Source organism: Lacerta agilis, chromosome 14 (assembly GCF_009819535.1).
Source record: "Lacerta agilis isolate rLacAgi1 chromosome 14, rLacAgi1.pri, whole genome shotgun sequence".
In the NCBI taxonomy this organism is placed as follows: domain Eukaryota; kingdom Metazoa; phylum Chordata; class Lepidosauria; order Squamata; family Lacertidae; genus Lacerta; species Lacerta agilis.
The window spans coordinates 40,099,842-40,118,685 of NC_046325.1; the positions used below are offsets into that span (position 1 = coordinate 40,099,842).

The 18,844-nt window shown below is 47.9% G+C and overlaps 1 protein-coding gene across 1 annotated transcript in view; it reads left to right on the forward strand.

Annotated features, from left to right (window-relative positions):
* CNTNAP1 (contactin associated protein 1) overlaps positions 1-16,982 on the forward strand; it is a 37,040-nt gene extending 20,058 nt beyond the window's left edge. The window contains exons 11-24 of the mRNA XM_033169571.1: positions 494-600; positions 690-809; positions 2,148-2,351; positions 4,427-4,583; positions 4,725-4,852; positions 4,989-5,156; positions 7,189-7,407; positions 8,645-8,884; positions 9,808-10,044; positions 10,787-10,914; positions 12,650-12,743; positions 14,533-14,769; positions 16,025-16,075; positions 16,481-16,982. Coding sequence (XP_033025462.1) covers positions 494-600; positions 690-809; positions 2,148-2,351; positions 4,427-4,583; positions 4,725-4,852; positions 4,989-5,156; positions 7,189-7,407; positions 8,645-8,884; positions 9,808-10,044; positions 10,787-10,914; positions 12,650-12,743; positions 14,533-14,769; positions 16,025-16,075; positions 16,481-16,731 — 2,341 coding nt within the window. The 3' untranslated portion in view covers positions 16,732-16,982. The remainder of the gene's footprint in view (positions 1-493; positions 601-689; positions 810-2,147; positions 2,352-4,426; positions 4,584-4,724; positions 4,853-4,988; positions 5,157-7,188; positions 7,408-8,644; positions 8,885-9,807; positions 10,045-10,786; positions 10,915-12,649; positions 12,744-14,532; positions 14,770-16,024; positions 16,076-16,480) is intronic.
* Positions 16,983-18,844: the final 1,862 nt, after the last annotated feature.

Sequence of the window (18,844 nt, forward strand, 5' to 3'; positions counted from 1 at the left end):
GGGTATTGGCTTTGCCAAAGGTGAAGTCAAGAAGCGCCAGGCTAGAGGGGTCCTGCGGGGCAGTTTTTGATGTTTCAGGAATGGCAGTTGTCTGTGTGCGAGGCACAGTCCTTGCCAACAAACTAGAAAAGAGATGGTGTACCAGGAAGATTGATTGATTGATTGATTGATAGATGTTGAAATTATATTCTGCCCTATATCAACAACCCAATAACCACCCCCAACCACGTTTTAAAAGGGCATAGGATGTCAATCAAATCCACCAAAGGCCTGGTTAAAAAGGAACGTTTTTGCCTGGCGCCTAAAGATGTATAATGAAGGCGCCAGGCGAGCTTCCCTGGGGAGAGCATTCCGCAGATGGGGAGCCGCTGCAGAGAAGGCACTGTTCTTGTGTTGCCACCCTCCGGACCTCTCGAGGAGGAGGAGGATTGGATCCCTGCTGCGATGGGGGGTCCCTTTCTCTGGTGCCAGCTTGCTTCTTGTGTCATGCCAGGTGCACTCCCAACATGTGTGAACACGGAAGCCGTTGCATCCAGACCTGGGATGACTTCACCTGCATCTGCGACTTGACGGGCTACAAGGGGGAGACCTGCCACACACGTGAGGCCGTGAGGATGGGGAGGGGAGGGGAGAGCTTGAGGTGCTGACCACACGAGCGCTGACCCCTCACTTCCTTCTTAACTTTGCAGCCGTTTACAAGGAAAGCTGCGAGGCCTACAGACTCAGCGGCAAAGTGTCTGGAAACTACACCATTGACCCGGACGGCAGTGGGCCCCTGAAACCTTTTTATGTCTACTGTGATATTCGAGGTATGGGGGAAATGTGTGGGATACAGGTCTTTATCAGGGGGCATTCAGTGCTGGGTGGAATAGGCACAGCAGCGAAAAGAAAAAGAAGCCTTGGAGTATATGCAGAGAGCAGAGCCATCATCGCTGAGCAAAATAAGCCAGACTCTACCAATATATTATTTAGATGCCCAAGCAGTCAGGCACTGTGCAAAAACTGTTGAAAGAGAACATGTCGGAACCTGAAAGCTTTACAATAGAAATCTTCCGCATGTAATCTGAATTTTGCAAAGGGGTAGCGTATCATTTTTATGTGCTGAATATCGGCAAGCAACGCCCTTTCCTTTCCTGCAACGCTGCTTTTCTGTATTGTTGCTGATTTATGGAATGTGGCATCGCATGAAAAAACATTACCAGTGGTATTTTGCTGCTCGTCTAAATAGCAACAAGTGTTGCGGCAGAGAGCGCTTTGAAAAAATGGCAGATGGGAAATGGCTAAAGAAGCATAATGGAGGTGAGAGGTGTCAGGGACTGGCTGGACCGAAGAGGAGTGGTGGGAGCCCCAAGGGAAACCCCAGAGGAGGAAGGATCAGAGCCCGGGGTTTGGTGGTGGGACACTGAGGAGAGGTCACAGGGACAACTGGGTGTTGAAGGGGCAACAGGGTTTAGTGAGCAGGAAGAGCCGGTGACAGGGAGCAGTTCAGACTCCGAGGATGAAGCAGAGAAGGGGGTTCAAGAGGCTGCTGAGGAATCCAGGGAGTCTCCTTCTCCGGCTGTGACAAGCTCTCCTCCCCGCTGGTCTCCAAGAATGCGCAGGATAATGAGAGCAGAACAGAGGCCAGAGGTGCGCAGGCGCAGTTTGAGACTGCTTGGGAAACATCCGGGAGAGGGGGAGCCTTGGACGGGGTTGAAGGCAGGGACCTTCAGTCCTGGCAACTGCTCTGGCAAGACCTACTGGGAATTGTTGCCGAGTTGTATGCCGTATCCTTGAATAAAGAGTTAGCTTCACGGGCAATTGGCTCTGCCTCTCTGTGCTGAGCTGCATCAACCCCAGCCTTGACGAGTTGTGGCACCCGGCGTGATTCCTAGCATCTCTTAAGTAGGGCCAGGTTTACCCAGCCTGAAATCCTGCCAGCCAGTGTAGGCAGCACCGGGCTAGGCTGATCGATCATTCAGCTTTCGTAAGGTCTTCTGCTGGAGGCTGGCTCTGTAGACTGGCTACAGAAAGGCCTCTCTGCTTGCCCCCGGGGGGGGGTTTCCACAGCCAGCCCTGCAGGCCACTGTCTCCATTGCGGCTTGGAGGGGGGGTGTGCAGTTGTTTTTCCTGTCGCACACTCGTTTTGCACCCTTTCTGCCTTCCAGAGGACCGGGCTTGGACCATCGTCTGGCACAATCGGTACTGGGTCACACGAGTGACCGGCTACAGCCCTGAAAGGCCTTTCCTAGGCACAGTGGACTACTGGAACGCCTCGTGGAGCGAGGTGACGGCTCTGGCCAATGCCTCTGAGTACTGCGAGCAGCAAATTGAGTTCCGCTGCTACTTCTCTCGCCTGCTCAACACCCAGAGTGAGTGACCGGGTGGATGGCGCTACAGTACATGGCTGCACCCTTGGGGGCTGTGTTGCTTTCGCTTTTAGCACCCGCTAAAATCTGAAATTTGCTAAGATCAAACCATTCCAGGTGGCTTGTTTTTGTCCTGCCTGTGGGTTCTGGCTGCCTGTGTTTGTCCTAAGAGGGAAACTTCTAAAGTTAGGCTCAGGTTTTCGGTGGGTGCCCTGGCCCACATTCTGTGCCGTCCTTCCCCAAGTTGGTGCTTTCCTGCTGGTGCTGAACTAGAACTCCTAGAATCATAGAATCATAGAGTTGGAAGAGACCACAAGGGCCATCCAGTCCAACCCCCTGCCAAGCAGGAAACACCATCAAAGCATTCCTGACAGATGGCTGTCAAGCCTCCACTTAAAGACCTCCAAAGAAGGAGACTCCACCACACTCCTTGGTAGCAAATTCCACTGCCGAACAGCTCTCACTGTCAGGAAGTTCTTCCTAATGTTTAGGTGGAATCTTCTTTCTTGTAGTTTGTATCCATTGCTCTGTGTCCGCTTCTCTGGAGCAGCAGAAAACAACCTTTCACCCTCCTCTATATGACATCCTTTTATATATTTGAACATGGCTATCATGTCACCCCTTAACCTTCTCTTCTCCAGGCTAAACATACCCAGCTCCCTAAGCCGTTCCTCATAAGGCATTGTTTCCAGGCCTTTGACCATTTTGGTTGCCCTCTTCTGGACACGTTCCAGCTTGTCAGTATCCTTCTTGAACTGTGGTGCCCAGAACTGGACACAGTATTCCAGGTATTGGCCATGCTAGGTGGGGGTGATGGGCATCGGAGATGGGCCTCTGTGTGCAGGCAGCCACTCAGAAAAACTGTAATTCCAGGTAAACCACTTGTTCCTTTCAGTTGGGTCTAAGGGCTGTGCCACCTGTTCCTACACCTCTCTTGAGTCTTCAGATGATTCACTAGGCATTGCTCATTCCACTTTGAGATTGATTTTTACCTCCACCAGGACTAGAAACTTGAAAGTATTCATGCTCCCCAAAGGAGCATGGGAGCATGAATACTTTCAACTTTTGGGGAATTATAGGGACAGAATTACATAAAATTGTATAGAAAATTATTTATGTATGCTACTACAGCAGCAAGAATACCCCAAAGTGGAAAGAAGCAGAAATCCCACTAAAGGACAAATGGATACAAAAACCCGTGGAATATGCAGAAGTGGCAAAACTTAACGGAGGAATAAAAAATCAAGATAGCAAACTTTTTTTAAATAAAAGAAAGGAAATTGTTTATTGAATATTTACAGACAAATTACAAACAGATAAAAACATCAGGATTATTGTAATAACCTGCAGTTTCGCAAGAGTATATATTTACAGTAGATAATTAAACGAGCAAGTGAAATGAATTTGGATATGCAGAAGGTTATTTTTTAAAAATAAATTAAGGAACCGCAGAAAGGGAAGGAAGTCAAATTTTGAAATGTTAAATTGATTGTAAAGCTAATGAAATGTATAAACTTGAAAAGTATAAATAAAAACAAAAAGGAAAAGAAAGGGGGAAAGTATTCATGGCTGAAAAAATTTCAGGATGCTGCGCTTTGCATTACCCCATGGCACTGTTGTCACAGAATGCAGGCAACCCCACCAACTCCCCTAAACGGAGGAGATCTTTACTAGGAAGAGATCTTCAGGTTGTTCTAGATAATGAAAACATAAGTTTGGTATGCAGAGGCAGCGGAGTGGGTTAAATGGACCTCTGGCAGAGGGCCTTCTCGGTAGTGGCGCCCGCCCTGTGGAACGCCCTCCCATCACAGGTCAAGGAGATAAACAACTACCTGACATTCAGAAAATACCTGAAGGCAGCCCTTTTCAGGGAAGTTTTTAATGTGTGATATTTTTGTATCTGATTTTTGTTGGAAGCCGCCCAGTGTGGCTGGGGAAATCCAGCCAGATGGGCGGGGTACAAATAATAAATATTATTATTATTATTATTATTACTATTATTATTATTATTATTGCCGTCTGCCTGAGAGCGGGCTCCGTGAGATCTCCTGCTGACAGGCTCTCTCGTTCTTCCTTAGCTGGGATGCCGCTGAGCTTCTGGATGGGCCGAAACGAAGAGCGCCATTACTACTGGGGGGGCTCTCCCCCAGGGCTGGGGCGCTGCGCTTGCGGCATGGATAAGAACTGCGCCGACCCCCGTTTCTACTGCAACTGCGATGCGGACCACGCCATGTGGTGAGAGAGAAGGCGGCCCTTGTCCCTCCAAGGGAGGGCCTTGGGTGGTCATGGCGGCGGGTGCTCAAAACGTATATTCCTAACTGATAGCTGGCCCCAGTTCCCCACAGCCTTTGCTCTCTCTCTCTCTCCCTTTTCCAGGCGGGCAGATAAAGGGCTGCTGAATTTTGTCGACCACCTTCCTGTCACGCAGGTGGTGATCAGCGACACGAACCGCACCGGGTCGGAGGCCCAATTCTATGTGGGCCCGCTGCGTTGCTATGGCGACCGTGAGTCAGGATAGGCCTATGGATGCCGTTCCCTCATGTGTCTGTCGGAATGGATTGAGGGCCCCTGGGGGAGGGCAGGCAGATGGGTCTCGCAGCCATTTTACATGCGCCGTAACGGACTTCCTACAATTTGCAGGCAACTCTTGGAATACCGTTTCTTTCGTCCGGGGAATGGCCTTGATCTTCCCCACCTTCCAAGTCAACTACAGTATGGATATCAGCTTCTTCTTCAAGACTTCCGCCCCATCTGGCACTTTCCTGGAGAACATTGGGCCGAAGAACTACATCCGTGTGGAGCTTAACAGTACGGAATTGTCATTGAAATTCCAACACAGTATTGAACCAGAGTAGATTCCAGTGTACAGTTAGCAGAGTAGGAACTTAAACACGTTGCAGGATTCCCCCCCAAAATAGACGAGAGGCAATCATATTTCATCCAGCAGAGCTTGACGGAAGGCAAATGAGCATCATGGTCACAAATCCAATACATTCAGGATTGGCACTGTCCATAAGAAAACCAGCTGCAGCAGACTTAACTTAAGATTACAATAACTTAAAATAAGACTAAACCTTAACACTATATATACTATGTACAGAACACCACACCAGAAGGAAGAGAGAGAAACTCGGGCTCCTTCTGGCCTCTTATTATAGTCAGCATGACCTTGACAGAAGAGATAAGAGAACCAATTTAAACCAGCTGTACTCGGCTTCTCCGAAGGAATAACCCAAACATCATGAAGTTTCTTTCTCACAGAGAAGCTTCCAGAAGCTTCCAGGACCCTCTTAAATTAAGTAGAATAGGAAAGATCTCTACACATCAGACCAATACTTTCTGTACTGAGAAATTCAGACTGACAGGAATTGGGGGCTCGAGGCAATGGGAGTAGTCCGAGAGGCCTTCTTAGGCAGATATTGAATGTATTAGCACTTTGCCCAATCCCAGTGGTGTAAAACATGTAGGGCTCTGTCCGCACGGTACATTTGAAGCGGCATCAAATAACTTTAAACACTCCATGGGTTCTCCCAAAGTATTATGGGAGCTGGTGTTTGTTAAGGGTGCTGGGGGTTCTCCCCTCACAGAACTGTAGCCCCCAGAGTTTCTTGGGGAGAGGGATCAACTGTTAAACCACTCTTGAGAGTTGTAGCTCTGTGAGAGGAATAGGGGCGTCCTAACAACTCTCAGCACCCTTTGCGAACTATAGTTCCCAGGATTCTCTGAGGGAAGCCATGGCTGCTAAAAGTAGTATGATACTGCTTTAAATGTGCAGTGCACATGGGCCCTAACACTGTTAGAAATGTGAACGAGATGGAGAACTAAGGATGTATCGCTTGGAAACTGAATCGTGATTCATCTAAGTAATAATAATAATAATAATTTATTATTATTATTATTATTATTATTATAAGTTTTTAATTTGTGACTCTGTATTGTATTTTGATATTTGTTGGAGGCCGCCCAGAGTGGCTGGGGAGACCCGGCCAGATGGGCGGGGTATAAATAATAAATTATTATTATTATTATTATTATTTGTACCCCACCCATCTGACTGGGTTGCCCCAGCCACTCTGGGTAGCTACTAACAAAATATTAAAAAATACAGTAAAACATCAAACATTAAAAAAAATTCCCTATACTAGGCTGCCTTCAGACGCCTCCTAAAAGCAGTGCTTTTTTCTAAAAAAATGTTTAGGGGTACTCTCATTTTCCAACTCATATTGAAATACTGCCCCTCAATGAGAGCAAACTTAGATTCACAAAATGTTTAGGGGGGTGCATGCCCCTGCGTCCTCCCCCAGAAAAAAGCACTGCCTAAAAGTCATATAGTTCTTTATCTACTTGACATCTGATGGGAGGGAGTTTCACAGGGCGGGTGCCACTGCCGAGAAGGCCCTGTGCCTGGTTCCCTGTAGCTTCACTTCTCTCAGTGAGGGAACCGCCAGAAGACCCTCGGAGCTGGACCTCAAGTGTCCGGGCTGAACGATGGGGGTGGAGACACTCCTTCAGGTATAGCGGGCCGAGGCCATTTAGGGCTTTAAAGGTCAGCACCAACACTTTGAATTGTGTTCCGAAACGTACTGGGAGCCAGTGTATGTCCTTTAGCACTGGAGTTATAGGGTGGCTGTAGGAAATCATCAGGGCCACGGTCTCCGAAAAAGACATGCCACTCCCTTTTGCGCTTATAGTCGGCAGGCAGTGAACCCAGGGACAAAGAAGTAGCTTTATTTAGGGCTCCCCAAAGCATAGCTGTCTGGAGGGGCAGAGACCCTCCCTCCCGGTAGATGTGTGGAAGGCAGCTGTGTTGTGACACCACTCTCCCGCTGCCGTTTTCTAGCTACCCAAGATTTGGTATTCGCATACGACATTGGCAACGGGGACGAGAACCTGACAGTGCACTGGGACATGCCCTACAACGACAACGAGTGGCACGAGGTCAAGGTGGAGATCAACGTGAAGCTCGCTCGGATGCGGGTTGACCGGATGCCCTGGGTTGTGCGAACAGCCCCTCCCCAGACCTTCATTCACATGAACCTCACGAAGCCTCTCTACGTGGGTGAGTGAGGATGGGCAGGGTGGTGTGAATGGATGAAAGAAAGAAAGAAAGAAAGAAAGAAAGAGGGAGAGAAACCCTATTGGACGACTCCGTTAAAGGTTCTTTCATTGTTGATAACCTCAAACTCGAACCAGGCTCAATTCAGCTTACTAATCAATATGAAAAAGCTCAGCCAGCTCAGTTTTGTAACAGGCGACATCTCATTTTTGTGTGGGTGGGTGGCGAAAATCTAGCTTTATCATCTTCACCATCCTCTTCATTTTATTTGTTAAAAGAAGAAGAAGAAGAAGAGTTTGGATTTGATATCCTGCTTTATCACTACCCGAAGGAGTCTGAAAGCAGCTAACATTCTCCTTTCCCTTCCTCCCCCACAACAAACACTCTTGTGAGGTGAGTGGGGCTGAGAGACTTCAGAGAAGTGTGACTAGCCCAAGGTCACCCAGCAGCTGCATGTGGAGGAGCGGAGACGCAAACCCGGTTCACCAGATTACGAGTCTACCGCTCTTAACCCACTACACCACAGTTCCATAGTTAAAAACTTCTAGGTTCATTTTTTTTGGGGGGGGGGAATAATTTTTATTTCATAGAATCATAGAGTTGGAAGAGACCACAAGGGCCACCCAGTCCAACCCCCTGCCAAGCAGGAAACACCATCAAAGCATTCCTGGCAGATGGCTGTCAAGCCTCCACTTAAAGACCTCCAAAGAAGGAGACTCCACCACACTCCTTGGCAGCAAATTCCACTGTCGAACAGCTCTTACTGTCAGGAAGTTCTTCCTAATGTTTAGGTGGAATCTTCTTTCTTGTAGTTTGAATCCATTGCTCTGTGTCCGCTTCTTTGATTTTACATGTAAAAAGCTATCACATTACCAAATACATCACCATATATAGAGATTTATCTGAATCTCGGAACCCACCGCCCCATCCCCTCCATGGGTCCTGTTGTCAACATTTACAACTGCATATTATTCCATAACGTACATTTTGTATCCATAGTGTTTGTTATATTACAAGTGTGATTAAAATCCTGCTACTGTTTTCATCTGCTTACAGTGGTCTCCTAAATAAATTATAAATTTCCCCCCATTCCTTTTTAAATTTTTCGTCCAGCGGACTTTACAAAAGCACCTTGCCGTTTTCTACTGGAACCGGAACACTTAAAAGGAGCTTGCCCTAGATCCAACAAGGCAGCTGTTAACGTTTTCAAATGCCGCCATTTCCTGTCCCCCTTTCTTAGGCGCTGCCGAGTACTACCTGCGGCCCTTCTTGGGGTGCTTGCGGGGCCTGCGCATGAACGGGGTCACCCTCAACTTGGAGGGGAAAGCCAACGAGACGGAAGGGGTGCTTGTGAACTGCACCGGGCATTGCCGGAACCCCTTGGTGCCGTGCCGGAACTACGGCACCTGCCTGGAGGCCTACAGCCACTATACCTGCAACTGCTCGGTCTCTGCCTTTGAAGGACCTTTCTGCAACTTGGGTGAGAGCCATAAACAAGCTCCAGAGGGTTGGGATGACGTGGCGAAGCAAGGAGGGGGCAGGATGGAGAGGGCAGGGCTGCTCTTCCTTAGCCTTTGGACTAGTAGAATTCATGCTAAACTCCTGAGTTATGGAATCTCTCCTTCAGATTCCCTAAAATTAGATCAAATTACTGCTCAAAGACTGATCCGCCAAAGACTGGATGACATCAATCTACAGCAAAATTATATGCTGGGGGGAGGTGTTTGTTCGCCCCAGAACATCGGTATCACCTTAACCTACTGCGTTCCATCATACCTCTTCTCCCTTTTGACTGTTGTCCATAGACTGGCCTTCACCAAAGCGAGGTTCAATGTTTTTCCCTCCAACGTCCTGAGACATAGATTCTCAAAGGGCCAAGCCTCTGCCATGTGCGAATGTGATAAGGAGACACTGGAGTCTCTCCAGCACATTATGTTTGCTTGCCCCTTCTTCAACGTGCCATGGGCAAATTTGCTGGGATCAATCATACAGAAACTAGAGGGCACCCCACCAGAATTCCACCTCGCCCAAATCTTGCAGGATAAGGATACTCATACGACCCTGAAAGTGGCAAGGTTCCTGGTCGCTGTCCTTACCCAAAAGCGATGCCAAGGATCACTACAAGCTAGCTAAGGCTTAGTATGCCATTCTATTTTATTGTAAACACGCATCTACTGTTATCTAGTTTTTTTTATTATTCTTTTAATATCACTTTGGTTGACTGTGGTGTTTTAGCGGTTGTTGTTCCCACTTGCATAAGTTGTTATCTATGTGTTTTTTACTTGTATGGGCCTATGGCCGTAAGTAAAATTCTTCTCAAAAATTCTTCTTCTTCCTTAGGCTTTGACTCTCCGCCTAACTGTTGCCGTGTTCCCCCCTCCCCCAATCTATCCCCTTTTGCAGACATTGGCGCCTACTTTGAGCAAGGCACCTGGGTGCGCTACGACATCATGACGATGCCTTTGCACGTGGTCCGGGAGTTCTCCAACATTCTCCACCAGCCGATTCAGCCGCTCCCCGGCTACAACCTGACCAGGGAGGATGTGTGGCTCAGCTTCCGCACCACTTCGGCCCCCGCCGTCCTGATTTACGTCAGCACCTTTGTGCACGATTACATGACCATTTTGATCCGCGAGGACGGTGAGCAGCACGGGAGCAGCTAGCCCCTGGGGGCCCTCCGAACCTGCCCTCTTTTCTCGCTGAAGGCGCATCTTACCATGGCGTCAGGATAGTTCATAGAATTGTAGAGTTGGAAGGGATTCCACCCCCCCCCCCGGGGTCATCGAGTCCAGCCCCCCTGCAATGCATGAACCTTAACTACAGCATCCACAGCAGATGGCCATATAATAATAATTTATTATTTATACCCCGCCCATCTGGCTGGGTTTCCCCAGCCACTCTGGGCGGCTCCCGCCAGAATATTTAAAAATGCGATAAAACATCAAACATTAAAAACTGGCTGCCTTCAGATGTCTTCTAAAAGTCAGATAGTTGTTTATTTCCTTGACATCTGATGGGAGGGCGGGCGCCACCACCGAGAAGGCCCTCTGCCTGGTTCCCTGTAGTTTCACTTCTTGTAGAAAGGGAACTGCCAGAAGGCCCTCGGAGCTGGATCTCAGTGTCCGGGGTGAACGATGGGGGTGGAGACGCTCTTTCAGGTATAGTGGGCCGAGGCCGTTTAGGGCTTTAAAGTTCAGCACCAACACTTTGAATTGTGTTCGGAAATGTACCGGGAGCCAATGTACGTCTTTCAGGACTCAACACTGAGATGTTCAAATGTTTCTTTGGTCGTTCCGGCCACGCTTGCCATCGCACCTTTGAGAGCTGCTGTTTCCAAGTAATACCATCTCCTCCCTTCTACCTGTTGCCGTTTGCCTTGCAGGTATCCTGCAGCTGCACTACCAACTGGGCGCCCTCCCTGCCATTTACCCCCTGAGCACCCGTTCTGTGGCTGACGGACAGCCACACAGTATCAATGTCACGCGTGTCAATCGGACGTTGTACACACAGGTAACGGGAGGGCCCTCTTGCTGCACGAGTGGGGAGGGGCCTGCAGAAAGGCATCGCGCAGGCGGAAGTGAGTGATGGAGGCCGCAGTTCAGCAATGCCTAGAGGACACATGGTCTTCACCTCCGGCCCTGTGGCTCTCTCATTGTCTGGAGGGAGGGAGGGACACCCTCTCGGGAGAGTAGCCCAGCAGCTTTCTGCTCTGCGGAGCGTGGGCCCGTTGGTGCCATGTGGACAAATGGTTAAATTAGGCAGTGCTTGGTTCTGAGATAAGGTGTCAGGTGCGCTGGGTTGCCATAGCAACACTAAATAGCAAGGCCAAGCGTATGGCTTGCTGAGTCATTCACCCTCCCATTAGTCCAAGAATGCCTAGGAGTCAAAACAGGTATAACAGGTGTTGCTTTTATGATTTTTTGTGTCCTGATGCCCATGCCGTATTGTCCTGTCCGGATACTGCCCCATTTCCATGGGAGCATCTGACTCTGCATGTGAGGAAGAGACTCAGCGTTTTTACACAGCAGCGTTACCTAGCAGGGAGATAGTGTTACCGGATCTCTCTGCACATACTTACAAGCGAAACTCGAAAAATTAGAATATCGTGGAAAAGTCCATTTATGTAAGCAATTGTTATCATTAGCTACTGGAGTTTAATATATGAGATATACTCATGACATGCAAAGCGAGATATGCCAAGCCTTTGCTTGTTATAATTGTGATGATTATGGCATACAGCTGATGAAAACCCCAAAGTTGAAATTGTTAATTTGGGGTTCACATCAGCTGTATGCCATAATCATCACAATTATAACAAATAAAGGCTTGACATATCTCACTTTGCATGTCATGAGTCTATCTCATATATTAGTTTCACCTTTTAAGTTGAATTACTGAAAGAAATTAACCTTTCCACAATATTCTAATTTTTCGAGTTTCACCTGTATCTTTACTTCAGAGACCAGAAGAACTATGTATAGTAGAAAGCAGTGTTTAGCTTTGTCTTATGTCCTGAGACAAATAAACCCTTTGTTCCTCTGAATGGCGTGGAAGAAGCTGCTCTGCTGGGAGCAGGAAATCTCTGAAGACTCTGCTGGGGCTCCACGTAATCTGCTGATATATCACACTGGTTGTTGAGGTGTGGGGAACACAACCTTCCACAAGTAGCCCACAGGGCCTGGGACAGCACTGGGAATGGCTGAGTTCTCCACTGTAATATAATTATAATTGTTGTTGTTGTTGTTGTTAGTATTATTTATAACCCACCCAACTGGCTAGGTTTCTCCAGCCACTCTGGGCGGCTCCCAACAGAATGTTAAAAACACGATAAAACGTCAAACATTAAAATCTTCCCTAAACAGGGCTGCCTTCAGATGTCTTCTAAAAGTCAGATGGTTGTTTATTTCCTTGACATCTGATGGGATGGCGTTCCACAGGGCGGGCGCCACTACTGTTAAGGCCCTCTGCCTGGCTCCCTGTAACCTCGCTTCTCGCAGCGAGGGAACCACCAGAAGGCCATCGGCGCTAGATCTCTGTGTCCGGGCTGAATGATGGGGGTGGAGACGCTCCTTCAGGTATACTGGGCTCGGAATTGTGCTCGGAAACGTACTGGGAGCCAATGTAGGTCTTTCAGGATCAGTGTTATATGGTCTTGGAGGCTGCTCCCGGTCGCCAGTCCACTGTTCTCTGTGTGGGTATCCTGATTAGCCTTATAGTATGTTTTCTCTCTTCTTTCTTCCTTTAGTTGGATTATTACCCTGTCCAGGTGTACCATCTCTCCCTTTTTGTGGACGGCAAACTGGACTCCCCCAAAGCACTCTATCTTGGTCGTTTCATGGGTGAGTGAGAGTCGTGGATCCTGCCCGTTCTTGGCATTGATTGTCACATGCCCAACTCCTTGGATGTGACAGTCAGCCTTCCCCTGCCCTGGTTCCTTCCAGTTATTTTGGATTCCCAACCCATGGCCAGTGGCCAACATCTGGGAAGCTCCAGATTGACCAGGGAGAGAGGGGGGATGCCTGCTCCACATAACCTCACCCTGACACCCAACTCTGCTTTGCTTTTAGGCTCACAAACTTAGTTCTCTCCCCCTTCCGCTTCCAGATGTCTGGATTCTGCCCTGTCCCTCGAAACAGCCTCTGTCGTCCCCTTTCCCCTGTGTTCCTGGAGACCCCCCCCCCCATTCCTTCTAACAGCCAAGCTGGGAGTGCCTTATCAGTTCCAAAGCAAAATGTGGCCACCCCAAAATGAGGCGATGGTCTCTGCATCCTCAGGGGGGCTCCCTTTGGTATATGGAATTTTGTCGTTATATATATATGCCTGGTAGGGAACTGTGAGCTTCGATACTTAATTAGAATTTGGTGGCAGATGACTCTGTAAGAGGAGAAGTGTCTGACGCAGAGGCCGGCTCCCTGGGGCCTCCACTAAGGCGAATGGGGAACTCTGTGTTGCAGCTTCCCCCTTGTTTCTGCAAAGAGCCACCGTCGCCTGAGCTCCTCCGCTCTTCCATTGCCCCGCTGCCCCACTTTTTCACGTCTTCTCCTTCCACCCCACTTTCTGCAATCTCTCTCTCCCCCACTTTCCCTTTCCTTCCCCCTTTGTTGCACCAGTCAAACGCAGACCTCCCTGTGTGAACATTCTGTAAAAGGGCTGAAAATAATTTTGCAGGTTCTGGGCTGAATAAATTATGCAGATCATATAAATTTTGCATGCGTGTCCTTAATTTGCATAGCATGCCCTTCTGTCGCTAGGCGGGGAAAGGAACAAAGAGCCCCCTCTCCCCCTGGAGTGCTGCCTCGCTTCCTGCCAGACTTCGACTCCTAAGCCTGTCCTTACAGATCTCAAGGCTTTTTCAAAAACTGATACAGCTGAACGTTGTCAGTGTTTTTTGATTCGGGGTAGTTTTTATTTCATTTCATTGAACAACCTGTTTTATTACATACATTTAAACCCATTGACACACACACACACAATTTTTTAAAGATTCTCTAAATTACATATCAAAATACTCATTTCAACAACCATAAATCAATGACTTCCCTTCCACTCTTTTGGTGGTTCATTTTGCATACTATACATCCCTGCATATTTTACATAAACTAAACCATTTTTACATCTCTGAAAACATATTCACGCTGTTGAATTTATCTTAATGCTACCAGCGTTTTTAAATGAACACAATTTTCACCCCCATATTCAGTAAACATTTCCCAGTCTTCTTTAAATGTGCGTTCTTCTTTGTTCTCTTATTCTGTATGTTAAGTCTGCAAGGTGCACGCACTCCCATCAATTTCAGTTGCCATTCTTCTTTGGTTGGGATCTCAATCGTTTTCCATTTTTCGGCTAACAAAACACGTGCCACAGTAGTGGCATACATAAATAACCCTTTTTTTTTGACTCCTGGGAATTTCCCTCTGAATTATCCCCAACAAAAAAGGACTCTGGTGTTTTGGGGTTTTTTTGTTTTGTTTTTTGTTTTTTTGGAAATGTACTTTTAAACATTTTTTTCCAATTCATTATATATCATTTCCCTGATTTGGGGGGGGGGTAGTTTTGAGGGTGGTTAGGGTTTGAGGGGGAGCTGAGGAAGAACCATGTCCTGTTCCTCTTGTCTTCCATGGTCCACAGAGACGGGCCTGATTCACCCGGACATCCAAAGGTACAACACACCGGGCTTCACGGGTTGCCTCTCAGGAGTGAAATTCAACAGCATTGTGCCTCTGAAAACCATCTTCCGGCCCAGCGGCAAAAACCCCATCCGCCCCTACAGCATCAAAGGGCGGCTGGTGGAGTCCAGCTGTGCCTCTATGCCCAACTCTTACGTCGAAACGCCACCGGAACTTGACCCCTGGTACATTGACCCAGGTAAGGTAGCATTTGCAGGCGAGGAGGGGGACTTGCTGGGCCTGCCCTCTCGTCCCAGAAGGGTTGGGGGGCAAGACTGCGCTTACCTGGGGGTGAGGGAACCGCTTAGGAGCACACCAGCCTTCCTTCAAGTGTCCCAGGTGATGTTTGGGACAGAACCCTTGGACTAATCTACACTGGTGAGTGAAAACATTATACAGTGGTACCTCGGTTCTCGAACGGCTTAGTTGACGAACAAATTGGCTCCCGAATGCCGCAAACCCAGTTCCAGTTTGCGAACGTTTTTGGGAAGCCGGACGTCCAACATGGCTTCTGATTGAGGGCAACCAATTGGAAGCCGCGCCTTGGTTTTCGAACCGTTTCAGGAGTCGAACTGGACTCCCGGAACGGATTAAGTTCGAGGACCAAGGTTCCACTGCAAATGCGTTATAAACATGTGACACCAGAGGGCGCTGTTGTCAATGTAAAATTGCATTGAGCACTATACTACAGGCACGGCAAACTTCCAAGTGACTGCGATCTACTCCCAGTATAAAAACAAACAAACAGGCAGTGATCTACCCAGTGTCATTGCCAAGAGTTGGCGAGCATTTTTTTTTTGGGGGGGGGGCAGTGACCATAGTTGTTGAGCTTTTTTTTAGGCTGGGAAGACCAAAGATGTTGGGCTTCTTTTTTGATTTAAATCATTTTTTTACAGAATCATTATTGCTGGTATAATCTTAATATTTACAACCAGAGGAAGGTTTCATTTTTGGAATAATAAATTTTCACAGTTGTATCAAAAATTACTGATTTGGTTATACTATTAGAACATACATAGACAGATAATTATGAAATTATTGTGAGGTTTAATAAGTTGACTTTATATTTGGACAACTTTTCTGCTGTACTTTATTGGAAGGAGATAAATAATCATTTCCTTAATAATAATTTATTTAACTAAAATAATATTATAGCATATGTATCCATATGTTTGTTAACTGATGTGGTTAAACTTTTTTTTAAAAAAACTTAGACTCGAGTTTTAGCACACATGAAAAACTTAAAACAAATCCTTTGGACTATAATGTAACTTAAATCGAAAACGATCTTTAGAAAGATTTTTCCTCCAAAAGCATTTTATTTTAAAAATCCAATTTAAATAAAAACATCCGATTTTTTAATTTAAAAAATCTGATTAATTTTTTTTTTTAAAAAAATCCGATTTTAAAAAATCTTTTATTTTTATCCACCCTGGTCCTCTGTGACCTTCTAGTTGACTTCCTGTACATCCACGATGACGGCTGGATCGCGATCATCTTCGGAGGTGAGTGTGAGATCAAAGGGGCTGCTTGGAGTTTTGGCCTGAGAGCCGCACCATGGGGCCTTGGCCCATGGGAGCTTTGAGAGCTCAGATTTAGATGCTGACTGTGGCCTACCGTGCTGCAGCCAGACCTTAAGAACAGAGGAAGCCGCAGGATGCCCCGTCCGACCATGGGTCCACCTAAGGTCTCAGCACTGTCCGTGTGGGTTGGCAGTGGTTCCCCAGGGTTTCGGATGCGGAGGGGGGCGTTCCCAGCCTTAACTGGAGAAGCTGGGAGTTGAACCTGGCCCCTGCTGCAGGTAACCCAGGTGGTCTACCAAGGAGCTACGGCCCTGCCCCCCCCCCACGTGTAGCCTTGCTTCTGGGTCATTCGTGTCCTTCCCCTTCACTCTTGCCTTTCTCCCGCAGTGATTTTTTTCCTGCTCTTGCTGCTGGCGGCCGCTCTCCTCTTGATGTACCTGCACCATCACCGCTACAAGGGCTCGTACCACACCAACGAGCCTAAGGCCATCCAGGACTACAACAGTAGCAGCAGCAGTGGCGGCGGCGGCGGCAGCAGTGGCAGCAGCGGAGCTCCTCCCGCCCCGCCTTCGAAGCCTGCCGCCTCGCGGAAGGATCAAAACTTGCCGCAGATCCTGGAGGAGTCCAAAACCGAATAGCCGACCGGAGCGAGGAGCGCCGATTCCTTCCTCCGCTGGTGCTGGCTGCAGCCTCTTGGCAAGACCAAACCTGAACTGCCAACTGTGCCACTTTCTGGGAGGCCGACCTCCTCTCTCTCCTGCCCCCCAAACCCCACTGCGAGACGGCGGCACTCCTGGTGCCTCTGCCTTGTTTCACCTGCACATCCTGTGGTGTGTCACTGCATCTTCCGATTGGATCCGATTCCGATGGGCAGGTGTCAATCAAAGGTCCTCCGCCCCTGCCCCCAGCCCGAGTTTATTCCCCTGATTCTCGCCAGTCCCATTTCTCATTTCTCTTGAGGGGATCAGGTTGGTGCCTACGAAGATGCCCAAATGATACCCGAGGGTGGTTGTTCCCCGACCCCCAGAGCTATTAAGTCTCTCTGCACTCCTTCCTGTGTCTGGACCGCACGGAGTCTCCTTTGGAGCAAAATTGGAGTGGCAGAGGTGACGCATGACAGGCTGTGGCAAGCAGCCCGTGCCCAGACTTTCTCCAAGCCAAACTCCACAGATCCGTTTGAAGAGAGACACTGGACGGTCAATATTGCACTTTCTTCCTTTTTATTTTGTTTTTACGGAACAAGGGAAAATGCAACGCAATATCCATTCTGGCCTTTTCACGCGTGACTCACTAGCACATAGTCTTCCTGCTTAATTGCTTAGCATTTAATTAAAAAAAAACAAAAACAAAAAGCCATTAGTCGAGCCATGCAATATAGCATATTTTAGATCTCGGCACGTTATATTGTGCCCCGAGAGAAATCCAATGTGCAATGTAGGTATCTGCCTGCCAGTATATATATAAATATATATATAAATATAAATATATTTCTGTGTGCAGCTGCAGCGCATGGAAGAATCACTCGCACTTTGCTACCACTTTGCTGCTTTCGTAAATCAGGGTTTTGAGAATTTTAAGATTCTTTCTACCTTCCCCACCCCCCACCCCTTCTTCCCTTTTAGTTGTGGGTTATTAGACAGACTAGTTTTTTTATTCTATCAGTTTGTATAAAAAACACAAAAGCAGAAGTCTGATGTTCTGTTTTTTCAAGTGAAGTGATGTCGTCTGTGTGGTCTGTAGTTTGCTACTTCGGGGAAGGAGGTTTTGCTCTTGGGTAACTCTTCCGACCCTCTTTCTCCCCCTACCTTTTGAAAGCTAAGTTCACTCGTGAAATGTTAAGAAGATAAAACTGTGTAGCAGAAGCAAAATGGATTTATTTTATCCAAAAGCCCAGGGCTATTCCTGGGCGGTTTATTTTTTCTAAGGAGCTGTTTGTCTGGACAAAACGTGAAGGTTACCTAAATAAATCAATGTAAAGAAAGTTAAGTCAGGGCGATGACGACGTGATCCTGTGTCATTTTGTGGGGAGGTGTTGGTAAGAAGGCTTTTGTTCAAAAGTACTATCTAAATTATAAATTGAGTTTAACAGGCAGCCCTTAGGCCAAGCAACCACTAGCATCCTAACAATAGCCATGCGGTGCAATCAATAAGGGTGTGTTAAAAGGTAAAGGGACCCCTGACCATTAGGTCCAGCAGTGTCCAACTCTGGGGTTGCGGTGCTCATCTTGCTTTACTGGCCGAGGGAGCCGGCGTACAGCTTCTGGGTCATGTGGCCGCTTCTGGCGAACCAGAGCAGCGCACGGAAATGCCGTTTACCTTCCCGCCGGAGCGGTACCTATTTATCTACTTGCACTTTTGACGTGCTTTCGAACTGCTAGGTGGGCAGGAGCTGGGACAGAGCAACGGAAGCTCACCCCGTTGCCGGGATTCGAACCGCCGACCTTCTGATCAGCAAGCCCTAGGCTGTGGTTTAACCCACAGCGCCACCCGCATCCGTGCAATCAATGAGGGTGTGTTAGGATGGTTCAAAATCCCCGCTGCAGCAAAGTTCCTGCTCTATAGTCACGTTCCTTTTGCACATATGAGAATCAACGTGCCGGGGTGGGAACGGCAGCAGCAAAACCAGCTAGAGCTGCCCCAGCTACGCAAGGCAATCGGATCTCGCAACACACAAAAGCTGAAAACCCAAACAGGCATCGTTTGTCGCAAAGGCCAGCACAAAATGTGTGGCTCCTATGGTGAATAACAGGG